This window comes from Eublepharis macularius, chromosome 9, assembly GCF_028583425.1.
Source record: "Eublepharis macularius isolate TG4126 chromosome 9, MPM_Emac_v1.0, whole genome shotgun sequence".
In the NCBI taxonomy this organism is placed as follows: domain Eukaryota; kingdom Metazoa; phylum Chordata; class Lepidosauria; order Squamata; family Eublepharidae; genus Eublepharis; species Eublepharis macularius.
In genome coordinates, this window is record NC_072798.1 from 98,403,242 (window position 1) to 98,428,977 (window position 25,736).

The window sequence follows — 25,736 nt, forward strand, 5'->3', positions numbered from 1 at the left end:
ATTCAGATTTGTGAGATGGATTTTGGATTTTTAGAGGCCCCCTCCTTCTTGCATATTTTAAAATATGATTCCAAAGAAATGAAATGTTTGGGAAAGGGAATGGAAGATTTCATTTTTTGTAGAGGATACAGAAACGAAAAAAACCCTTTCTCATACTATTATAATTTCCCAAGCTTACTAACATTTGTCTTAATGCATTGTGCTGGGTTCCGGGAAGTGACGTCATCACGCATTTCAGGGAGTGTGCACACACTTTGCGCACGCATATGTGATAATAGAGAATAATAGAGCATGATAGAGAGGTAGTGTTACAACTCCCTTTCTTTCTATCCATTAGATTTTGCCTTTAACTTTTATATGCATGTAATTATATTTGTATTCATGTATTTTTTTTGTCTTTTTAATGAAAGCTTTTGGATTGTTAAGGCCTATGGCCATATACAATAAATTGTCTATCTGTCTATAGGTAGCACTAGCAAGCGTCTGTAGCACACTCTTTTCAGATCAGTATTCCATGTGGAAGGACCAGTTTGGCCAGATTTCGTATTTTTGGGCATAACAACAGAACTCTCTCGTTTAGTTTCTTCTGTGTCCCCGTTTTCTTATATTTCCTTTTCATTTAATTCTGAGTTAACAGTTTTAATTGGAAAGGGAGTCTGTCAACCTGTCCAGTCTCCCACTTTTTCCTAGTAAAAAAATACTAGGAAAAACCCTAGCCCTCCATTTCTGTATGTTTTTGTGGACAGTGCAAGGACAGGCCAGTGGCTGGGAGTCCCGGCCCAGGCTCTTGCAGCAGATTAGTGAGGAGGATTTGCCTGAATGGCCTCTCATTGTGGAAATAAAAGTAGAAGGTACAGGGAAACTTAACATAACAGCAAGACTCAAAGGTAAAATGTATTGGTTGTGCTGTGTCGGACCAGTTGGCAGCCACTCGTTTCTCTGCCATTGTGTGCACCTGGCCACAGCCAACACTTGCCTCCTTTGGAGTCTGTTAGTTTTCAGAGCAATTTTGATGGTGTTGCATGCAAAAACAGCTGCCCCAGAGCCTTGCCCTCTTAAAAAGAAGAGCACGTATTTGCGCGTGTGCAGCTAATACACTGGCTCGGGCGAAACTCATGAAACAAAAAACCCAGATGGATCAGTTCTGAGCTGGAACAAACTGGTAATGAGCTGTGATTGTTCCATAACCTCCTGAACCTAAACTTAAACGCAAACTTTCTAAATGTACAACCCTAGTTGAGAGAGTTTGTACGTTCCATACTGATTATTCCATCTGTAACTTACTATCTCCGTATTTTCTGTACATATATATTTGTTATTCAGTTCTATATGCCTCTGGTCTGTGAAATCAAATAGCTGATAAAAGGTTTTTTTAAAACTTACCTTACCGTTAAGTACCATACTATTCTTTTAGTGTCACAAATAAGAACTGTTTAGGGAACACAAAGCTTACATGCTACCAGCTAGTTAGATAAAGCTTATGTTTCCCTTTTTACTGATTGGGGGTGGCTGAGGCGGTTTAAACAAATAAAAGAAGCCAACCATAAGTCCAGAGGGCAGTTATCTCAGAAGTCTCCCTTGTGTCTCTTTTCGCCTCCCCCATCCTATACCTGTTGCACCACAATATAAAAGTGGTGACAGCACAACGGCCACAAGTCTAACTGGTGTCCTTCAGTATTTAAAAAGGATAATTCAAGAAAGTACTCCCAATTTAAAGTTATTGCATCCAAGGAAATAAAGTGCTGGAAGACCTTCAGTTTGCTTAAGGCAGTTTCCAACATGAACAATAAATACAATTAAACAAAGCAAAAGTAGGAAGTGCCATAACTGCCGTAAATATCTTCAAGCACAGACTAAAATAGTAACTCGATAAAACTTGGGCCAAAATGACAGTGATATAAAGGCCTCACCAACAACAAAGAATAAAAGGCTTTGGAGGAATAAAACCATAATTCTAAAATCCCTGGAAAATGAAGTTTTGGCCTGGCACAGGAAAATAGATAATGGTAGTATTCGTATAAAAACATATTTTTGCAAGAAAAGATTTAAGAGAACTTCCTGAAAAAATTTAGTGCTTTGCTTTTCTGAGGAAAAATGTTCATTTCTAAAGATTTATAGTTTCATGAAACAAATAAAATGGACAGTTTCAATGTGCCAATAATGTTCTTCAGATTTCCATTCTTTCTAGAAATTGTGTGAGAGAATACATATTGATCTGTAATAATCCTAATTTTTTTAAAAAATCAAGTTATGAATTCACCTAATGTCTTGTATGGTCAAATCAAAACAAAACTAAATGTTCTGTTTAAAATGTCTCCTCTCACATGGTGGAAAGGATCCTGCAATCACCAGTCCAATGTGGAACTAACAAGTCATGCTAGAGATGTTACAGAGAATGACAGTGAAACTGAGGTGCCCCAGTGGTCTCTGTGGAAGAGAGCTCACTTCCGTTGAAATAGATGAGTAGATGATCACACCTCCAGCATATCATACACAGTTCTTTCAGTGTGCTAAAATAAGTGTGTCATCAGTTTTCAGTACCTTTGAGATTTTTGTAAGTTTAAGCAAAGTAAAGGAAGCAAATACTATATTGTCTTTCAATTAGAAGTAGTATTCCAAGAAATAGTTTCCACATAAAGCTTTAGTTTTTTTAAACACAACATTTCAACTATAACTTTTTTTTCCTGATCAAAGATTTCTATTCATTCATATTCTTGATGGGACCTAAAATTATCATGGTGTACTTCTGATTGGTTTAGTAAGTCAAAATAAAAACCTAAATCAGGGAATACTCAATTTAGATCATCAGAAAAAAAAATTAAAGTCTAGATTCCTGTTCATAATTTTGGTAGCTGTGTGTCTGAGAGACAATGTTGTGTTGGGATGCCAGTGTTTGTACAGCTACTGGTTAAGAATCACTCTTTTATCTGGCTGTGATAGATACTTGGGAGGGGGCAGTGAATGTGTGCATGCAATATAAGGTAATCAAAACTGTAATGAGGGAAAACTTCCAGGCATCTAGATTATGATGCTACCTTCTAGACAACTGAATAGTTTTGCTTAGACATTTGATGTTCATTTTTTAAAAGGGAAGCAGGGGTGATGCATCAAAGTGATCATTTTTGGTCGTGTATGAGTTTAAAGATGGTTGCTGCGGTTTCCATTGTGATTTTATTTGCACAAGTGGTGCATGTATTGATAGGTAAATTAAATTGAAAGAACCATTGAATAGATGTCCACTAGGGTGTGTTCATGTAGTATGAAGCTGATACTATCATTGAGTGATTGGGTTGAAAAATCAAAGAGTCTATGATATACACAGAGCTCATGTAAATATTATCCACTGCTTTCCCCTCCAATAAGAAAATTAAGCTTTAGTTGCATATAAATCGTTCAGTTTCTCTTAATTACTTGCTGCATTTATTGAACAGATTTGCTTCTCAACTAAAACATTGTATTGAATAAATGGTGACTTTTTCATAAATAACTTTTTCTAATATAGAAGGGGCACTCTATCTTCTTGCTTTACTTTTTATGTATCTTCCTGAAGAGATGGTTAAAGATATGATCTTCCAGCTGGGTTGTAGCATTGTTAAAATATAGCTGCCTCCTGCACACAAGTTGCTTCTAAAGTTTTCTTTAAAGTGGTCTCTGTGCAGATGAGATTTTGTACCTACACAAAGAAAAATTGTGTACCTTCCAGAGCTAAGCTAGAAAGAATTTTGGAGGCTTGCCTTGCCAAACTCAAAGGAGAGAACACTAATGTGCGTGCCTCAGAGGACAGAACTGCCTCTTTCTGTTCCATTTCTTCTCAACTGCTGCAGCAGTTACATCTTTGGGAGTTCTCTACTTTATTTTTGATCATTTTGAGCCAGGTTTATTCTTGGATCTATTTGGTCTCCAGTTTTCCTTTTTTCCTCAGTTTCTTCAATGTGGCAACAAATTCCCTGGTGACAAATGCTTTTTGATAATGCTGCACATCTTCAGCTCCATTGCATTGAAGGACCCCCCCACATAGTTGATTAGTTTACAGATACAGTCCCAATAAATTATTCTCCATGATGTACATACCACCATATCTGCTAGTCTATTTGCATCTCTAGGTCAGTGCTACAAAGGGTCTCCTTTATTCCGTAGGCACATCCAATTAATAGGAGCTATCCTCAAATCAACTTGTGCCCAGACATACCTGCCTCTTTAAAGGGTGGACACTTTGGACCATTTGACTGTTATGTTTATCTTATTACCCCAATAAATATTTCTTCACTATCTAGTTTGGTGCCGCCAGTTTGGTGTAGTGGTTAAGAGTGTGGGACTCTAATCTGGAGAGCTGGGCTTGATTCTCCACTCCTCCTCTTGAAGCCAGGTGGATGACCTTGGGCTAGTCACAGCTCTGGAGCTCTGTCAGCCCCACCCACCTCACAGGGGATAATAATAACATATCTTGTAAACTGCTCTGAGTGGGCATTAAGTTGTCCTGAAGGGCGGTATATAAATCAAATGTTGTTGTTTTTATTATTCACATCCCACTGTTCTTCATGTTCGTGGCTGGCAGCACCTTCATAATATCTTTCATGAAGTTCCAGATGAGGTTCAGCTTGGGTTTATTCAGGCACTCTTGTCCTTAACTCACAGTGTTGCCTCCCTCTGGGGGCCTATTGCAAGAGTCACACAATCAACAAGATGTCATTTCGTCATGGGTCAGGTATCTGCACCAACCTTCTGGAGCTTTCAACAATCCACAAGGCCTTTTGATACTTTCTGTCAATATTACACCACAGTACTATCAAGATTCTAGATAAATGGGAGGCTGCTGTTCCTCTGGCCACCCATATGTGCAAAACATCATGTCACCCCAATAGCCATTCAGGTATGTGAATGAGGCAGCATCCTTGCAGAATCTCAGCAAGCAGGGAGGAGTAGCATGCAGGTGGTCTCTTTCAACCACATACTTGGTCCTCATTGCATGGGACTGGCCATCTACAGATGCTTTTGCCTTGGTCACCAGAATCTGATGCCCTGGGTACTACAGCAATGCAGGATGACGTTGACAATCCATCAAGGATGTCTTTTTAGCACTTGGTCAGAAGAGTTTCTCTGTGTGTTTCCTCTTTATCCTTCATCATGCAGGTTCTCAAAAAGATTGTTCAGAAAAACTCATATTGCTTCTTGATTTCCTCATGGGATCACGCCAGTTATCATAGCTCTGTCTTTAAAGATGGATGTTCTTTTTTGCAATAATTTCCACAAGCTTTGCCTGAACCCTGAATCTTTCCTTGATTGGGATAAGGCTTTTCTTTGTGACATCAGCTGATGAACTCCCCCCCACCCCCAATAGGGCTACTGACTGTGCTATAGAACTGATCCCAGGGCAAAAGCTTCCAAAAGGAAAATTATACTCAATGAGCCCAGGGGAACGAGAGGAATTGCGTAAGTTCATTGATAAAAATTTGGCACGAGGATTCATCCGCCCGGCTAGTTCCCCTCATGCAGCGCTTGTGTTGTTTCGGGGGGAAAAGGACAGGGGTTTGAGACTGTGTACTGATTATAAGGGGATTAATGCCTTTTCCATTCTAATGTTTACCCCCTCCCTGTGATCTGAGATTTGCTGGGAGTGGTGTTCCAAGGAAAAATCTTTAAACTGGATTTAAGAGATGCGTACTTCTGAATAAGAATAAGGGAAGGAGATGAATGGAAAACCACTTTTAACACTCCTTTGGGACAATTTGGATACAGAGTCATGCCATTTGGATTACAGGGGGTGCCGGGGTTTTTATGAATTTAATTAACGAGGTATTACATGAATACCTGTACAACAGCAGGGTTGTTTACCTTGATGACGTGTTGATTTATTTACAAGATTATGAGTCCCATGTGAAACTAGTATGGCGGGTATTAAAAACCCTGAAGGACAACCACCTGCCAGTGAAACTGTCCAAGTGTGAGTTTCACAAAGAGGAGTTGGACTTTTGGGGATAAAGAATATCGGAACATGGATTAAAAATGGATCCCGCTAAAATACAAGCGGTGGTATTCTGTGTTATGTACTGGCCCTCTGAGGGCATGAGAAGTTTCTTATTGATGTTAACACAGGTTCATCTTCGTTCTTCTGTGCCTCCACACATGGGTACTGCGCACGCGCAGGCCAGCCGCCGGAAGATTTTTTTATCGCTTTCCCAGCTCCGAAGGGGCCGTTTGGCGCGCGCCTCAGCGACCGTTTCCCGCCCAAACGGTCACATGCTCCTCAGCGGCCAACGGCCCCTTCCCTCAGTTCTCTTCTTGCCGCCGCTTGAGGAGAACGTTCGCTTGTAGCTCCGTGTTTTTTCCTGTGCCTTTGGATTGCTTTCTCGTGCTTGACTTGGATTCTGAACTTGACCTTTCTTCTGCTTCGTGATTTGGACTGACTGACTTGGTAGTGTATCGATCCGGACTGTATTTGACTTCGCGTTTTGGCTTGCCCCTCGGAATGGCTTCTACAGCCCTGTTTAAGCACTGTGCCCAGTGCCGTGCTAAAATGGCCCAAACGGATGGGCATAGCCTTTGCCTGCTTTGTCTGGGGGAGGAACATGTAGTCCCCACTTGTAAGATCTGCCAGGGCTTTACGCATAAAGCCAGGCAGGAGCGGTCCGCCCGCCTCAAGGCTTCACTGTGGCAGCGGGTCTTGGACGCCCCTGGGCCCTCCGAGGCGGAGAAACCTGGGGCCGCGGAGAAGGCTGGCCGAACCTCCACCCATGTCGGGAGCCGGTCGCGAGCGGGCTCTGTAGCCTCTTCAAAATCGGTGGCTACATCCCGCCCGGCGGACAAGCCTGCATCGAGGGCAAGCTCGGTGGCGAGGTCTGCGAAGTCCCCGCACAAGTCGGCGTCGGTGAGGTCGGAACCGGGGAGGTCGACTCCGAGGCCGGAACCGGGAGAGTCGGAACCGATACGATCAGCCCCGGCGTCGATCGAAAGGCCTGCGTCAGTCCCGGGACCGGAGGCTGCGCGAAAGGCGTCGACCAAGAGGACATCGGTTCCGAAAGCTTCCTCCGAATCGGTGCCGAAGAAGAAGGCTAAGAAGACCAAACATCGTTCTCGGTCCCCTCGGCGCCGGCCTGCAGAGGAGGTGGTCCTGGTGTCTCCACCTACGCCGTCGCCTCACCTAGACTCCCCTGACCGTCCCCTCCTTGAAGAAGAGGTGCCGGATCCCGGGGCCTATGTGGTCCTGTCGAGTGGGCGGCGTTCGCCAACACCGGAATCGAGCCCGGCTCCGCGTCGTCGGATCCGAGAGGCGACCAGGGATCCTTCGCCTGCACAGTCTGCCCGTAGTCAGCGGTACTGGTCGGAGGGGAGTGTCGGATCCGAGCGAGTTGGATCCGAACGGTCTGTGGCTGCGCGTCATCGACAGGCTACAGATCTACCTGAGGCTTTTCGGTGCCAGTGGAAAGGGGCTCCGCCTGGCTTCAGATCGTCGGATCCGGGGCCGTCGTCGTCTAGCCGTCGTGAGTGGTTGCCCCCACCCTTCCCAGGAGACGAAGTATCAGCTCTTCCGTCTGATGAGGATGACGAGGATGTGGGGTCCGGCTACCGCTCTGAGTCGTTCTCTGAACCATCCCCAGACGACAATGTTGGTCCATCCACCAGCTCTCCCTTCGAGGACCTGCGGATTTATGCAGACCAAATGGCCCGCATGTCCAAGGCCTTGGAGATTGACGTATCTTCCGTGGTCCCGAAGACGAAAGACAAGTTGCTGTGCAGAATCTATGGAGAGAACCCGGCTACAGTAGGTTTTCCTATGTTGGAGGGCTTGGAGGAGATCATCGACAAGGTCTGGAAGTCACCATCTGACCTGCCTGCCACGTCCAAACGCATCGAACAGATGTATAAGATCAAACAAGGGACGTGGCAGTCTCTCATCAAGCACCCTCCACCATCATCCTTGATAGCCGAGGAGATTCAACACAAGAGGTCGGGGTCCTCCTCCGTACCACCGGATAAGGAGGGAAAGAAAATGGACGCACTGGGTAGGCGTCAGTACTCAGTCGCTGCTTTAGCCCTCCGGATAGCCAACTATCAAACAATTATGGCGGGCTATCAGCTCTACCTATGGGAGAAGCTAGCCAACTATGTCACTGACCTCCCTGCTGACAAGAAGGCGGTGGTGTCGTTGCTGCAGACGGAGGCAGTACGATTATCAAAACAACAGATGAATGCTGGAAGTCATGCAGCTGACACGGCGGCTCGGGGTATGGCATCAGCAGTGCTTCTGAGGAGACACTCGTGGTTGCGGTCAACTGCCCTCCCGCAGGAGGTGAGGGCCAAGATTGAACGTCTGCCCTTCGAGGGTGACTCCCTCTTCTCTACCACCACCGACGAGGCGCTTAAGAAGAAGAAGGAGGACCGGCAAACAGCTCGCTCCCTGGGGGTCACTCCGGCGGACAGGTCCACGTTCAAGTCTCGGTACTCGTCGAGGTATAATCCCTACCAGTACCGCAGCAGATACCAACCCCGTCCGTACTATCCGCAGTATCCTACTTCGCAGCGCCAGTATACCCCAGCTCAACACCAAGGCAGGAGGCGTAGGCCGTTCAAGCCCCGCTCGTCTCAACCTCCACCCCAGCAGAAAGATCCGCAAGGGGCTGGAAGGCAGTTCTGAAGACCCGGCCCTGCGGCAGCCCTGAACTTTTCGGACAGACTCAGTCCTTTTTTGTCTGAATGGGAGTCAATAACATCTGACTCATGGGTCTTAACAATTGTTGATAAGGGGTACGGGCTGGAATTCACTGAACTGCCGATGTGTACTTCACCGCTGAGTGCGGTGAATAATACCTTGGTTGAGCTGGAGGATGAAATTCGGTCCCTCTTGGCTAAGGGTGCTGTGGAAGAGGTGCCCTTTGTGGAGTCTGTGAGGGGTTTCTTTTCCCGGTTCTTCCTAGTCCCTAAGAAGGATGGGGGTCTACGTCCAATTTTGGATCTTAGGGGCCTAAATGCCTTTCTAAGGGTCACCAAGTTTAAAATGATCACACTGCCTGCTATAATTGCCCTTTTGAGGAAGGGGGATTGGTTCGCTGTCCTGGATTTAAAGGACGCGTATTTCCACGTGGGGATCTTGGAGGAGCACAGGAAATTTCTGTGCTTCGTTTACAAGCAGCGGGTATTCCGTTACAAGGTTCTCCCCTTCGGCCTTTCCACAGCCCCACGTGTGTTTACTAAGTGCGTGGCTCCTGTGGTTTCCTTTCTTCGAGAGCAGGGCTGTACCATCTATCCCTATCTCGACGATTGGCTCATAACGGCGAGCTCGGAGGCTAAGCTTCTGCAAGATGTGGCATTGGTGCTAGACACTTGCGAACGCTTAGGCCTCCTGGTTAACTTTGAAAAATCTAAGCTGACACCTAGCCGTGTTGTGCCTTATATTGGGGCAGTGTTCGACTCAGGGGAGGCCAAGGCTTTATTGCCTCCAGAGCGGGCACGTTCTTTGAAGAGACTGGTAACCCTGTTTAGACGGAATCGCTATCAGCCAGTGCGCATGATTCAATGCTTGTTAGGGCATATGGCTGCTGCGACTCCGGTGGTCCCTTTTGCGAGGCTGCGGATGCGCCCGCTTCAGAATTGGTTTGTGAGGAGATACAATGCTTTACAGCATCCTCCGACTGCTAAATTCTCTGTTCCCAGAGCCGTTATATCCTCTCTGAACTGGTGGTTGTCGGATGTTAATTTGTTTAAAGGGACCCCATTTGGTTTCCATCATCCCGAGTTCTCCGTAACCACGGACGCCTCTCTGCAAGGGTGGGGGGCTTTCTGTGGGGAGCTGTGTGTTCAGGATGTTTGGTCTGAGAGAGAAAGGGGTCTCCATATTAATGTGCTTGAACTGAGGGCTGTTCGTTTTGCACTTATGTCGTTCACAGCAATCTTGCAGAACCATCAGGTGCTGGTGCAGACGGACAACACTACCGCTATGTATTACCTGAACCAACAGGGCGGCACGGTGTCCATGATCCTCTGCAGGGAGGCCACGCTCATTTGGGAATGGGCAATCAGGAATGGGGTGACGCTTCGCGCCATTCATGTAGCTGGGTCGGACAATGTGCAGGCGGACACTCTCAGCAGGGTGCACATGCTGAATCACGAATGGGGGCTCAACGCAAAGTACGCTGGGCCGATCTTTCGGAAGTGGGGTCGCCCGAGCATAGACGTGTTTGCGACGTCGTCAAACACCAAGGCCGAGGTCTTTTGTTCTCGGGCAGGGAGCGATCCCCTCTCTATTGGGGATGCCTTCCAATTTACTTGGGCCCGGGGACTACATTACATGTTTCCGCCCGTCCCTCTCATACCCAGGGTGCTGTGCAAGGTGGAGAGGGACAACACGGACTGCATCTTAGTGGCTCCGTTCTGGCCACGGCAGCTCTGGTTCCCAAAGCTGCTGGAGATGTCCGGCCGAACTTACGTGGCCCTTCCGCCCCGGAGGGATCTCCTCCTACACGGGGAGCTCTTTCACCACGAGCCCAGGAAACTACACCTGACCGCTTGGCGGATTCGGCCCCGTCCCTAGGTTTCTCTGAGCCCGTCAGGAAGGTCCTACTGAACGCTAGGAAGCCCTCCACACGGCGTGCCTACAAGGCAAAGTGGAGTAGGTTTGAGGCTTGGGCTGCCTCTAGGAAGGTGGCGCCTATGGATAGCCCCTTGGGGATGGTCTTGGACTATCTCTGCGAGCTGAAAGACCAGGGCCTTAGTGTAGCATCTCTGAAGGTGCACCTTGCGGCCATCTCTGCGTTCCATGATCGGGTGGATGGCTGCACGGTTTTCTCTCACCATAAGTCTCGCCAGTTTTTGAAGGGGATGCTTAATCTTTACCCGCCTGTGTCACCCCCTGTGCCCCAGTGGTCTCTCTCCCTAGTCCTGGCCAGGTTGATGTTGCCCCCTTTTGAGCCTTTGGCTACGTGCCCTCTGGACTTGCTCTCCTACAAGGTGGCATTCCTCGTGGCGATCACTTCTGCCAGACGGGTTAGCGAGCTGGCTGCTCTTAGGGCAGACCCCCCGTTCCTTCGCTTTCATGCGAATAAGGTGGTCTTGCGACCGTGTCTGTCGTTCCTGCCCAAGGTGGTGTCAACCTTCCACCTTTCACAAGAGATTTCTCTGCCTGTATTTTTCCCTGAAGCTTCAACTAAAGGGGAAAAGGCCCTCCACAGTTTGGATCTGCGGAGGGCTTTGGCTTTTTATTTGGAGAGGACAAAGGTGTTCAGGAACAGTCCTTACCTTTTTGTGTGTTTCGGGGCGAAGGACAAAGGCCGCAGGGCGTCTGCACAGACGGTGTCACGTTGGATTGTGACAGCCATTGTGAAGGCCTATGCCACGGCTAAGGTGGACTGTCCTTTGGGTGTCAGGGCTCACTCCACACGGTCCCAGTCGACATCTTCGGCACTGCTCAAGGGTATACCTTTAGCTAATATTTGCAGGGCTGCAACTTGGTCGTCCGCCGATACCTTTGTACGGCATTACGCTGTGGATGTAAATGCCAATGAGGATGTAGCTGTTGCAAGGGCTGTCCTCCATTCCTTGTTTCCCTAGGAGTATGCTATGGTTAATATACTCCAATGGGGAGGTGAAGTCGCTGTATATGGTGTATATATATATATATTGATATGTATTTATACTTGCTGGATGTTGTGGGGTTGATATATTTTCTGTTATGTGTATATATGTTGTTTTTTTGTGTTTTTCTTGTTGTATAATAAAATTGAGTTGGATTTCACCCCACCTTCCTTATTGTGTGAAGCTTGGTACTCTCCCATGTGTGGAGGCACAGAAGAACGAAGATGAAAACAGGGTTAACATACCTGTAACTTATGTTCATCGAGTTCTTCTGTGCCGACACACAACCCTCCCTCCTACCCCGCTGTGAACTCCAACACAGATCGCTGTACTATGGCTGGGCTATGGCTGTAGTCTTATCGGGGCTATGGCTCTGTGTGTTGGTTGAGCGGCGGCAAGGGAGAACTGAGGGAAGGGGCCGTTGGCCGCTGAGGAGCATGTGACCGTTTGGGCGGGAAACGGTCGCTGAGGCGCGCGCCAAACGGCCCCTTCGGAGCTGGGAAAGCGATAAAAAAATCTTCCGGCGGCTGGCCTGCGCGTGCGCAGTACCCATGTGTGTCGGCACAGAAGAACTCGATGAACATAAGTTACAGGTATGTTAACCCTGTTTTATCTCACAAGTATTTACTTTCTCTTTCCTGGTGCCTCCAGCAAGTGTCCTTGAAAGCTGGCTGCAGCCAGCTCGAAATGTAACTGAGACGATTTCATTCTTTATTCTGTCTAGCCTAAACCTAGCTTCTCCCTTTCACCTCCCTGGCTCTTTCACACCCAAAACTTTAACGGTCTTATCCTGATGGCCGGAACTTTCCCTATAACTAACATCACCTCGGCTTTGCTAACTTCTACAAACCATTCATAAAGAACTTTGCCTAGATCTCTTTACCACTAACTGACTGACTAAACAAAGGGAAGGAGCTGCAAGGGGTGAAGCCCAGGGCTAAATTGGGTTGGACTAAAGAATGCTAAGAGGCTTTTGAACACCTAAAAACCCTATTCACCTCCGAGCCGGTCCTGCAGCACCCAGATGAGAACTGGAAATTTATTGTGCAGGTGGATGTGAGCGATGTGGCAATGGGGGAAAGGGTTATTTTGCAAGCAGATGATGATGGGAAATTGCACCCCTGTGCTTATGTATCAAAAAAATTCTCTGAACCTGAACACCATTGGGCGGTATGGGATAAAGAGACTTTGGCCATTAAATTAGCTATGCACATGGAGACATTGGCTGGAGGGGGGACTGAAGTGCCATTCGAGGTTTGGACTGATCATAAAAATTTGGAGGCACTGCGCACCCCTCATAAACTAGGTGCCAAACATCTACGGTGGGCAGAGTTCTTCTCCAAATTTAATTTTACACTGAAACACCTCCCTGGAAAATCTAATTTCCTGGCAGATGCTCTCTCACACATGCCCCGACATGACAGTCAGAGAGAGGAAGTAATAGACACATTGTTTTCACCAGCCCAATTGGGGGGCAGTGACCACCCAGAGCCAAGCTAAATAATTAAAGCAGAATGCTCCATCCAGAAACTGGGAGAACAGAGTCAAAGAGGAAGCAGAGAAAGAAGGAGACGCCCTACCCAAAGATGAACTACAGCAGGGAGAAGGGGGTGGCTGGTATCAACCGGGGAAATTGTATGTTCCAGCCACTTTAAGGGGAGAGGCGTTGAAATAATGTCATGATTCCAAGTTGGCTGGCCACTTTGGGTATTTAAAAATGTTGCATCTGGCATAGAGACAATTCTGGTGGGCAAACATTAGAAAAGACATCTCTCAGTATGTATCTACTTGCCAAGTGTGTTTGATGGAGAAGAGCAGACTGGGTAAACCGCCGGGTCTTCTGCAACCTTTAGAGACTCCCCCCCCCCACCCATGGGCTGTGGTCTCAATGGACTTTATTACTGACCTCCCCACCTCGAAGGAGAAAACTGTAATCTTAGCATTGGTTGATTTGTTTTCTAAGCAAGCTCATTTCATTCCATTCTCCAAAATTCCTACCACAAAGAAACTAGCCACCCTCTTTATGCAACATGTGGTCAGACTGCACTCATTTCCGGATAAAGTAATATCCGATCGAGGAGTCCAGTTCGTTGCCAACTTCTGGCGGGAGCTACTGCAAGTAGCAGGGATTGAACAAGGCCTTAGCTCCGCTCATCATCCCGAGACCAACGAACAAACTGAAAGGGTTAATCAAGTGCTAGAATAGTTCTTACGATGCTACATAAATTACCAGCAAGACAACTGGGCTGATATCCTAATTTTTGCAGAGTATTGTTACAATAACTCGGTACATAGTTCCACTGGAGCCTCCCCCTTCATGATAGCCCATAGATATGAGGGCACAGCAATGCCATTTCTGAAAACCCTAGGTACCCACAAACCAGGGGATCTGAGAGAATGGTGGTCTAACTTAACAACTCAATGGGGGATAATTAAAAAGAGTCTGGAAAAAGCCAAAGAGGATTACAAAAAAACAGACAAAAAATGGTCTATCCCATGGAAACTACTAGTGGGAGATTGTGTACATCTCCACTAAACATCTCAGAGGGGAGCAACCCAGTAATAAACCGGTGGAAATTCTTAGGTCCATTTCAGGTCAAAAAAATAATCCATGAGGTGACTGTAGAGGAAAATCTACCCAAGAACTTAAAAAATGTCCACCCAGTATTTAATTTCAGCCTCCTGAAGAAAGCTTTCCAACCTGATAAGTGGCATCTGGACTGTGGAGTCCCCCCCACCCACATAGTGGACGGACAGCCACATCATGAAGTGAAAGAAATCCTAGACTCAAAATGGAAACTGGGAGAACTATTCTATTTAATCCATTGGGTGCATTTTGATGGAAGTCAAAGGGAATGGGTAAAAGTTTCAGATGTAAATGCCCCAAAACTTGCAATCAAATTTCACAAAGCTTACCCTAACAAACCGGGGCCAATTTGAGGGGGGACACCTTCTTGGGGAGGGCAGTATGTCATATATGCCTGTCTGCATATCTGCCATGAATGTATTCTGTGTTATGTACTGGTCCTCTGGGGGCATGAGAAGTTTCTTATTGATGTTAAGGCAGTAGGTTATCTCACAAGTATTTACTTTCTCTTTCCCGGTGCCTCCAGCAAGTGTCCTTGAAACCTGGCTGCGGCCAGCTTGAAATGTATCCTTGTTAGGAACTGAGATGATTTCATTCTTTGTTCTGTCTAGCTTAAGCCTAGCTTCTCCCTTGCATCCCCCACCCCCCAGCTCTTTCACGCCCAAAACTTTAACGGTCCTTATCCTGATGGTGGGAACTTTCCCTATAACTAACATCACCAACCTCATTTACGTCACTTCTGCCAATTCAGCTGTCTGAGCACCTTTTACTTGATAGATCTCTAATAAAGTTACTTCAACCAAATACACCTGCGTGTTTGCTGTGGAGAACTCAGGAATTCTACCTGCCAAGGACTGATAGGCATTTGCATTAGCAATCTCTACACAGAACTGAGGAGTTCTGGTCTCAAAAAGTGTTTAGTTTAGTTCTGGAAGGTTCTAGATGTTGCTCTGCAGAGGTGCAAAATCCCATTAATATGACTGCACACTTCATTGCTTTAAAACCAATTACAGGTAAGCAACCTGCTCCTCCCTTTACCTTTCACTGAATTTCCTTCTTCTGTATTCTTGCTGCCAGTTTTGCACATAATTTCGAATATTTTTTAATGCTAAGTTAGGATTGTACTCACCATTGCTTACACAAGTGGCCATAATTTCCCAGAAATATTTATGTAATATGAGAAGAATTTGCTTTGTTGACAGACCTGTGTTGCTGTTTCAGAAAATGCTAGTATTTGAATGAAAATGGTTTTGATAATAATTCTGAGTACAAAGTAATTGACTTTTATTTTACTTCAATGGCTTTATTTCAGGTAAAAAGGACATATTCCCACGGTACCTATAGAGCTGGCCCAATGAGACAAATCAGTTTAGTTGGAGCAGTGGATGAAGAAGTAGGGGACTACTTTCCAGAGTTCCTTGATAAGCTGGAAAATTCACCTTTCTTAAAAGTAAGAAAGAATGGGCAAAGAAGCTATTCTGAAGTCGGCATGTGGGCAAGAAGCCCTGATTTGCTTCTGCATGGTCCATGGCCTGTTATTAAATTGCGGTGCCGGAGTTTTATTTTAAACAGAAACACATTTCTAATGTTCAAGGTTGTAGATATCAATTTTATATTGTCATAGCAAAAATTGGACAGTGAACAAATAGTCAGAATCATTGAAGCACCCACCCATTCATTTTTTCCTTTGATTTTCTTGTTCAAGAATTGAATCAAATTCTTCCCTATTGTAGGCTGCTAATTTCAGAATGACATTGCAGTCTAGTGCACAAAAACATTGGCATTATTAGGCTTAGGAATTTGCTTGTAGATAATTAAAATGTGGAAGGAAATCGTGCTTGAAAATAACTTCAGGCTTTTTTTAAAAAAAATTTTTAGTGTACTTTGCCATGGGGGACACTTTCTAGTCTGAAACTAGAGAGCCGTAAAGATAGTGATGATGGTCCCATTATGTGGGTGCGCCCAGGAGAACAGATGATACCTGTGGCAGACATGCCAAAGTCACCTTTCAAAAGGAAAAGGTAAGTTCAATTCAAGTTCATTGTTTGTAACAATCTATTAGAATAGATTTCAAAATACAGATAAGGTATTCAGATGAAAAAATTAAATTTCTACATGTCACTGCACAGGAATATCAGATGATCCCCACTTAAAGAAGTATCTGGATGAACTTACATTGAATTTTATTAGCAGTAGCAGTAAATAAAGATGGTTTGTAAACCAGGCTTTGATAATTTTTTTTTGCCACTAGAAGCCAGCCCAAAATGTTAGAAGCCAGACTCATACTTCAGCCATCAAGGTTACATATGACTATATTTATTCATTACTGCTAGCACAAAAAATACTTGATACCACAATGAAATTGCTCAGCAACCTGGTGCCTGGAATTTGTCAAGTATGCTGCCATTTCTTTTCATGGTCACCTATGAGAAAACAAACCTTGAGAAAATCTGGGAAGGTGGAAAAGAGCTCTAACAACTTTATTTTATTTATTTATTTTATCGTATTTATATTCCGCCCTCCCCGCAAGCAGGCTCAGGGCGGATAACTTGGGTAAGAATCCAATCCTTGGGCCCTCACATAATGGGCAGTATAGTAAATAATGTAGAAGAGCCTTTCCCCTCCTCGCCTGACTGTGTATGCATACAAGATATTCAAGTGGGATTTTTAAAAACTTGTCATATGAAAAGGTGGTTTCCGTAGTCTAGAAAAGTTTCCTCCAAAAAAGACATCCTGAGTAGAGAGAGTGGTTTAAAGTAGGCATGTGATGACGGGCGCTGTCAGCCCTAAAGGGATTCCATGAAGAAGGAGAGTGACAGATGATTCCTGTATCAATGTGAAAGTCTTGTTTGAGAGAAATTTTTAATCAACTCCTCCTGAGTGATGGTATGCTGGGAACATCCAAGGAAAACCATAATATGAGAACATATTCACGTTTGTTATCATAATTACAAAATGCCAGCGCCTCTATCAGACATAATCTAGCTAATTAAGTAGATCGCTGTTTATATTTTATATATTTATGTTATTTAGTCTGCCTTTCTCACTGAAACTCAAGGTGGATTACACAGGGTGGGTCAGTTTTGTCAGTTTCAAAGACATTTCAATACACATATAATGGCTGTGTACACGCAAATTTTCAGGAATTTAAAACCAGCAGAAATCCAATACAGAACTGAAGGAATGCTGAAACAGAGCATAAGTAATTCTAACATATTAGACAACATCGGATCTACTCAGTAGGATCATACTTCCAGCAATAGTTGTAAAATCCATAGTCACTCCCTGTCCCTTTACTGATGCATCTTTTTGGGACAGCGTCCTTATATTACAGCCTTCCTATCTGAGTAAAAAAGCCCTCCTGAATAATTCAGTTTTGTATAGTTTGTGGAAAGCCGGGAGAGTGGGAGCTTTCCTGACTTCTTCAGGTAGGCCGTTCTAGAAAGTGAGGGCCACCACAGAGGATGCACTGGCATGGGCAGCTGTTGATTTTGCCCTTGGCAAGGTGACACTTGCGGAAGGCCCTCTTCAGAGGAACGAAGCTGCCATGGTGGAACAGAGGGGGAGAGGCAGTCCCGTAGGTATATGGGCCTTAATAGAGGGAAGACCAGCTTTGGCATGAAGCAGGGGGGTGTCCCTACAAAGGCGTAAAAATGTGTAGAAAATAGTTTTGAATAATTTTCAAAGCATTTAAATAAGCTGCATTGAATTTCAACACCATACTGAATTTGAACTATTACAGATCTTAAATGGCCAGCCCTTTCTCAGAATGAAATTTGAGTAGCTTGAACAGTTTGATAAGACTTTAAAGTCTGGAAAGTTATATTGAAATGTCTGGCTTGTTAAAAGTCTGGCTGTTGTCTCTGTCCTAATCTTTGTTTCTTTTTTCCCTACTGTCTTTAGAAAAAATTATGCTATGTGTTTTGTTTTCTCTTTCGCAGTGAACATTACTCAAACATCTTTGTTTTTAAGCCTTTTTAAAAAAGAATGTAGCTTAAGTGCATACTTTTTTGACCAGGCATGCCATGTTTTCCTTCTGGTTGAACTGCAATACCTTCCCTGCTCTTCTTCAGAGCACTTTTCTGTATGCTTAGCCAATGCTAATGTCTGCAGTCATGGATCTAAACACTGGTGGGAAGAAGAAATTGTATAGCCTGATTGTATGCACTAAATAACTACGCAGAAAGAAAAATGAAGTAGTAAGCTTAGATACCTTCAGCTAGTCCACCATAAATGGTTGGAGGAAAGGCCAAGTCATATGAGTTGTGGGGGGAGGGATGGGGGGGCTAACTTAGCATGCAGTGAATAAAGTAAGTGGAGAAGAAATGTGATGTGGAAAACAAAATGGCTTTGTTTATATGCCAGAAAGTAAGAGAATTTTAAGCGCCATACATCTAAAAAGAAATTAGATATTCAAAAAAGCTAGAGAGGTCACAGACAATAGGATTGTAATACAGCGCAGCTTATATTCCATCAAACTGATTTGTGAAAGGCAGTCTTACTTTCATTATTGAAAGGGGATGAGGAGCATCTATTTTTCATCCTGTTAGAGCCTGTGCAACATGGAAGTTTAGCGTTATTCCCCTTTGGCCTTTCCTGAAAGATGTCTCTGGGATGAATCTGGGTGGTATCTTTTTCCTTCTCTTCCTACCAACAGATGAAAGGAGAGGTTTGTTCTCTTCCTTTCTCCAGTCTAGCAATTTAGATTCTTCAGCCTTTTTCATCAACAGCACGCAGTCCTTCCTGTCCATAGTTCTTCTGTATTGATGGGAACAGCTACATAATTAAAATGTTTATGAACATTTAATTATATGGTGGCAGCTCAGCCAATTATTAGGGAGATCTCAAAGATTACCTTGTATTTTGTGTATCTTTTTAAATTCCTGTGATATATTTGGAAAAGTTTGTTAGGGCACATCTGAGCTTTTATCATTTTTCATATCTAAAACATCATCCACAAGCAGAATTTGGAATGATAAAGCTATCAGTATATCTTTGTTCTCTCTTTAAAGATGGGGTAGACTTGTTATCACAGAATTTGAAACCTGTTGCCTTGTTTATATAATAACCATAAGATAGAGATCTAACTTATAAAACCTACAACAATGTATTTTTCTCTCTCATGTATGTGGTGGTTCTCTTTTGGAATGAACACCTTTCTTTGTTCTTCTAATATTTTTTGTCGCACACCAATGTATAACTCTAAAACAAGAAATATTAGAAGAAATCTAAACAAAAGTAATTGAAAGATGAGGCTGTATAATGATATCCTTTTATCACTACATAGAACTTCAGACTGGTGTTTCTTTTTATAACGTTGCTTTTTTATGTAGTGTAATTGCTTACTTAACAGAATTGCTCATGAAGGACACTGAACAGTAAGGAGAAACTGGACTGAAGTGTGTACTTTTTTTAAAATAGAACTACCAATGAAATAAAAAACCTGCAGTACCTACCTCGGACTAGTGAGCCTCGTGAAATGCTCTTTGAAGACAGGACACGAGCCCATGCAGATCACATAGGACAAGGGTTTGAACGACAGACGACAGCTGCTGTAGGAGTACTAAAAGCAGTGCATTGTGGAGAATGGTATGTTTGCCAGCTCATTCAGGATAAATATGACATAACCTGCATGAATTTCCTAATAGTTGTACTAGAGGTAGAGGGCCACTTCAGGGACAGGGTGGAACGTAGTAGAGTACGGCTTCTAGATTGGCAAGTGGAGAGATCAGATTTGACCTGTGGACTCCATGTTGCTGTCTTAAATATATTTCAGTATATATGTTTACATGCTTGATGTGACAGCAGCCTATCTGTACTATCTTTGGTAGTGGTGAAGTGAGTTCCAATTATGTCTCCATTTTTTGGAAATAAATGGTTTACATTGGTGTTTCATGTGATTTGTAATCAGGCTGGGATAATGGAATGGAAGCATTTCAGTGATGGCTGAGAAGCTAGTACATGTGTTGTATACTAAAAATACATACTTAACTCCTTCATAGTTTTTCTTCTGTTGTCAGAATTTTGTTTAAGGTGCTGTGTTATGTTAAAATCACTAGACCACAGTAACAGTTCAGGATCACAGTTCCTGAGGATCAGAAGCATCTCAGACAGGAATCAGTTACCCAGTTTTCCCTGATTAATGTCTTACTCAGACCTTTTCAGGCTATGCATTTTTCACTAAAACGTGTATACAATAATGTATGCTGCCTTTTAATATTGATTTTTCTTTATTTTGTTTTAAAAAAGCAGTTGTGTAAGCTACTTTGGAGTTATAATGGATCATGAGCTATTGTGTAGAAAAAGCAGGGCCGGATCTAGGGTTGCCGGCGCCCAGGGCAACCCAAGTCTGGCTTCGCATGCGCACGCAGTGTGCGCGTGTGCTCCCGGCGCTGTGTGATGACGGCACTTCTGTGACGTCAACACGCATTGCGGAACGCGCCGCCCTGTGCGGCAAGCCGGCTGCCCTGGTGCACCGCGGAGCTGGTGGCAGCAGCACGGGTGGCTGGGAGTCTGCCCTTGCGGTTTGCCTGCCCTGCTAAGGGGGCAGCCAGCTTGCCGCGCAGGTGGCACACTGACGGGGCGGCAGGCTTACCGCACGCCCCCTGCTCTTGCGGCAGGCGAATGGCACAGGTGGGCTCCCACTGCCCTCTGCTCAGCCACCCGCGCGCTCCAGGGGACTGGCAGCTGTGCCCGGCGCCCCCTCTTTGACAGCGCCAAGGGCAGACTACCCTCACTCCCCCCCCCCCCCGTCGATCCGGCCCTGAGAAAAAGATGAAGATTTCTCTTTAGTTTTTAAAAATTGTGTATTTATTTAGGTAGACTATTTTTAAAATCTGAGTTGGCTGTGAGTTGAATCAGAGTGACACCTTACTGTACCACTTGTTTTTTCAGGCACACTTAAAAAGGGCAGGTGTTCTTCATTGGGGGAGGGGTGTTGCACTATTACGCTTCCTCAGGCAGACGTGGCTGAGGTAAACTGATACGTGTTGGTCATTGCTGCTGCTACTGCATGAATAGAAAGAACAGTTGTTTGAGCAGTTGGTCTCAGCCCTGCCTCTGCTTGAGGCTTCCTGTGAACCGAAGAGCATCTTTCTTCTGTTTTCAAAGTATTTGTGTTTAAAAATATTTGCAAATAATCTGAATTTTTTACCATAACCCTGATGGCTCTGTTTTTTCCCTTGAGCAGGCTAGAACAACCTCGAATAACCAAAGATGTAATTTGTTTCCATGCGGAAGATTTCTTAGAGGTAGTTCAACGAATGCAGTTAGACTTGCACGAACCTCCACTCTCACAGGTATCTTTGCTGATAGACTGTCTGTGACTATAATTATTTTCTAATTTTCGATAGTTCTTAATTTTCTTTTTCTTTTTTCCCTAGTGCGTCCAGTGGGTGGATGATGCAAAACTTAACCAGTTACGAAGGGAAGGCATTAGGTATGCCCGAATTCAGTTGTATGATAATGATATTTATTTTATTCCAAGGAATGTTGTGCATCAGTTTAAGACAGTTTCAGCTGTGTGCAGTTTGGCTTGGCATGTTCGGCTCAAGTTATACCACTTGGAGGGAGAACATAAAACCATCCATGAAAAGGGCCCACCGACAGAGCCCACATCTGCAATGATAGGACTTCAGACTGACAATGTAATCCTTCCAGCAAACAGAGACTCCTCCGAAGAAACCAAATTTGTAGGCAATCTGCACACTAAATATGTAAAACAGGAATTTTCACGCACACAGCACGAACCTGCTGCATCTCACCGGATTAAAGAGGATCCAGTTAACATCCATCTTCCTGAAAAGACAGTGGCATCAAGTGCGTCGGAATTTCAGAATGTTAATGCAAAGCCGGATCATGTTCAGTGGGTGGGATCTAAGTTTGAAACGGACTCAGAATTTGAACCTGATGACAAAGACCTGCAGGACAGTTTGTGCCTGGAGGACACGAGGCAGAGCAGTCCAGCGTACTCAAGTCTGCATGGCAAGCAGGAAGAGGACTTTTTGTGTTGAAGTTGTTTGTATATACATTTTTAAATTTCTTTGAAACCCTAATGACATAATAATGTAAAGATACTTAAATTCTGTGAGGTAAGTTTGTTACTTGCCTTCACATCTGTTACAGAAAATAGTTTATGTAGCTTTGTAACATTCCTCAGTGCCTGTCCATAACTGTGAAAATATCCAAGCACTTAGGGCCAGATGCACTGTAAACACTGCAGGTGTAACAGAAAGAAGACTTTAAAAATGAGTTGTAGGTTTTAGAGTAGAGCTGACATTTAACATATATTTTTTGTATGATGAGCCAGAATTCTTTTTGACAATTCCAGGCTTTTCCATAGAGCTTATTTATACCAATTTTTTTTTCTTTTTAATGTGTCAGCACTGTAGTGTAAATAGCTTTTTTTTTAAAAAAATCTTTTTAGTGTGATTTATATTGAAATGTGAGCCACTTAATAAAGGTTCATAATAACAATAATGGTTTTATTTTGGGGTCCCTAAAAAAAAATCAGCTCAGGTTTTCCTTTTTGCTTAATGCCCATTCTTGCACAAATGTGAATGTTCTTATTTGAAGTAACAAAGTGCTTAGATGCAAGGATAAAGTTACTCTTTACACACAAGTAATCCTGCTGTTGAATTTTCACAGAATAGTAATTTGGATGAATAGTTCATGTAGTGGTTAAGCATGTGAGAAACTATTCTTCTGTCATCTCTTCCATTGACACGCAGAATATTTTAATCATGATACGTTTTTGAGCCAAACAATAATTAATTACAATAGCTTTTTGAAAACCTATCAGCCTAGGTGTTCTGCTAATCCTTAAAAGTGCACACTGCCTTGCTTCCAACTTCCTTTGTTCTTACTCCTCTGCATGCAGGAAACATTGGTAGGTGGTCAAAGGAAACCTGAAAAAAATTACAACAATTGGAATGTTTTGGAATACTGTACAGGACTCCTTCTGAACACTGGGTGGGTGTAGTTCTGGGACACCTTGTTTTACAACTCGAAAACTAAACAGATGGAATGCAAAAATTTCATAACATTACTTATGAACTGAAGTGCAATTGGGAGTTGGGGCTATGTTGGAGAGTTTAGCATGTTGTTTTCAATCATGAATAGCTTGTGTGGGTTTTTTAAGTGGTTGCATGTTTGTCTAGTTTGCCTATCCTATGAGAAGATAATGTCCACTTTGGCTAAGCTGGGTCGCAGTTTGAGGAGGAGTTAACATACATTGAACAGTCAGTTAAATTATAATGTGGCAGCACTGGTGGCAGTCTGAATAGGTTTTTTTAAGGTACAATCTGCTTAGAATCATAGAATCAGAGTTGGAAAGGGCCATACAGACCATCTAGTCCAACCCCCTGCCCAGTGCAGGATCAGCCTAAAGCATCTCTGACAATTATTCATCCAGCCTCTTCTTGCTTATACTCCCATCTTAGTCCATAACCAAATATAAATAGGCACCACCTCATACAATGCGTTGTTGACTGTCCTTTCACATAATGAATACTGGCATTATGTCATTTAGTTTGCTAAGACTAAAAGAAGAAACTCCAACAAATTGCCCCTTTAACAAGATGAACTAGAATTTACGGTGATGTGTTCATTCAGGGGAACCATGTAAGAAATCACATCAGAATCTGTTGGGGAAGTGGGCCTCCACATCAGAAACTCTGTATCATCAGGTCTGGCTTTGACATTTTCCTTGAAGTGCTAGTTTTCTATATGCAAGGAGTTCTTGACATAAGGGCAGCATTAAATCATGCAGCTTGTTATTTACATTTTGAAATGGTATAGCCCTAAAGTGCTAGGAGCTCTCTCAGCTCCACCCACCTCACAGGGTGATTGTTGTGAGGATAATAATAACATACTTTTTAAACTGCTCTGAGTGGGTGTTAAGTTGTCCTGAAGGGTGGTATATAAATAGAAAGTTGTTGTTATTATTACTATACAACAAGATTGTGGGGAGGGAGAAATGATTGTGGGGAGGGAGAAATGACAAAAAGGGATAATCATTGTGTAAAAGGTGCTAGAGCTTGCACAACACCAGTAGCTGTGAGTTGTTTATGTAAGGATTTATAAATGTATCCTGAGCAGCTTCTTTGTACGTATTTCAAATTCTGAGGAGAGTGAGTGCGAAAATCTTACAGGGTTTGAAAGGATAACCCCAAACAATTAGCTGAAGAGTTGGCATCCTGAAGCCTGGACATCCCCTGCTTTCCAGGCCTCTAAGGTCATCTTCACCAACTGTGCTGCCACTGGATACTGCCATTTCCAGCTTCAGTTGACCTTCTGCCATTGTTCCCTGTTGGCTGTTCTTCTCCAGTTAGCTGTACTGCAGAAGTAATCACCATGTGGTTGAGTATAAAATGCTTTTCACTGACCGATGCTTGAGCTCCTACACACTCCCACTTACCCCTGCCAAATCACCATGCCTCCGGTTGAAACCAGTTCTGATCTGCTCAGCTTAATGAAGAGCAAGTACTACACTTAGCCATCTGCATTCTCTACCATGTGGTTTCTGCCACACTTTAAAATTCCAAATTCAAGTGAGTATTTCTAGAACTTGCACATACTTCACTGTAGTGAAGCTATAATTGTCATAGTGGTTCTTCTTCATGATTTTGGTGCATCACACTAATGGGACCTCAAGTGTGTCCAGAGTCTACCTTCAGAGCCTATAAAAGCTCATTCTGAGTGAGATCCCACCAGTGTGACTGCACAGATGACCCCTTGAAGAATGCCAGTTACAGGTAAGCAACCTGTTTGTTCTTCTAAACAGCAAAAATCTACAGCATCCAGTTTAACCTCAGCCTTGAACAAAGCCTGTGACCCTTCAGTAAGCATTTGTATTGCCTCCACTTGAAACCTGAATATTTGATAGCTGTATATAGTTGTCATTCCTCTGCATCTGGCCCTAGAAAATTTTCTAAACAAATAATTTATCAACATAGGCCTCTGTAATTCAGGGTATATCTCAAGAAAGTTGGTCACTGGTCTTGTACTCAAACAAGTTTCTGTACATGGGAAGCTTTTCATAAAATGAAAACGCTACTTGTGTTCGAGGATAGGATAGAAACATGAGTAGCTAGCAGTACATTTCATGGGAGGGTACTTATTAATATGAGCATTATTATTTAACTCACTTTCCCCATTTATATTTCTTTAGTGCCTGCTGTAGCAAGGGACATTTAGTAAATCTAGTTGGTACATCCGAGCAAATAAAAATAAATAGCAAATGCTCTAACTCAGCTTGCTTTGTTTACTTCTGTACAAGTTGCTTATAATCAGATTCTTGCTTCTTGTTCTTCTACCTTCTATTTTCTTTCTTAAAGACACATTCTAGTGGGTAGCCATGTCATCCTGCTGCAGCCAAAATAGTGAAATCTTGTGACATTCTAAAACCTTTACCAGTTTACTGTGGCATAAGCTTTTGTGTGCCAGAGACCTCTTCATCAGATGTATAAAGTGTTATATTCAATTGGCAGATTTATACCCTAAATTACAAAAGCAGAAGTATGTGTTGGGAGTAGGATTTGGTGAGTCTTCTGGCTGAATCTTATCACAGCTTTATCCTGGTAAA

At 43.7% G+C, this 25,736-nt stretch overlaps 1 protein-coding gene across 1 annotated transcript in view; it reads left to right on the forward strand.

The window, feature by feature from the left end:
* Window positions 1–25,365, forward strand: part of RSBN1L (round spermatid basic protein 1 like) — a 77,764-nt gene extending 52,399 nt beyond the window's left edge. Inside the window, exons 4-8 of the mRNA XM_054988324.1 lie at window positions 15,465–15,602; window positions 16,031–16,173; window positions 19,574–19,741; window positions 21,342–21,450; window positions 21,535–25,365. Coding sequence (XP_054844299.1) covers window positions 15,465–15,602; window positions 16,031–16,173; window positions 19,574–19,741; window positions 21,342–21,450; window positions 21,535–22,164 — 1,188 coding nt within the window. The 3' untranslated portion in view covers window positions 22,165–25,365. The remainder of the gene's footprint in view (window positions 1–15,464; window positions 15,603–16,030; window positions 16,174–19,573; window positions 19,742–21,341; window positions 21,451–21,534) is intronic.
* The last annotated feature ends 371 nt before the right edge of the window (window positions 25,366–25,736 follow it).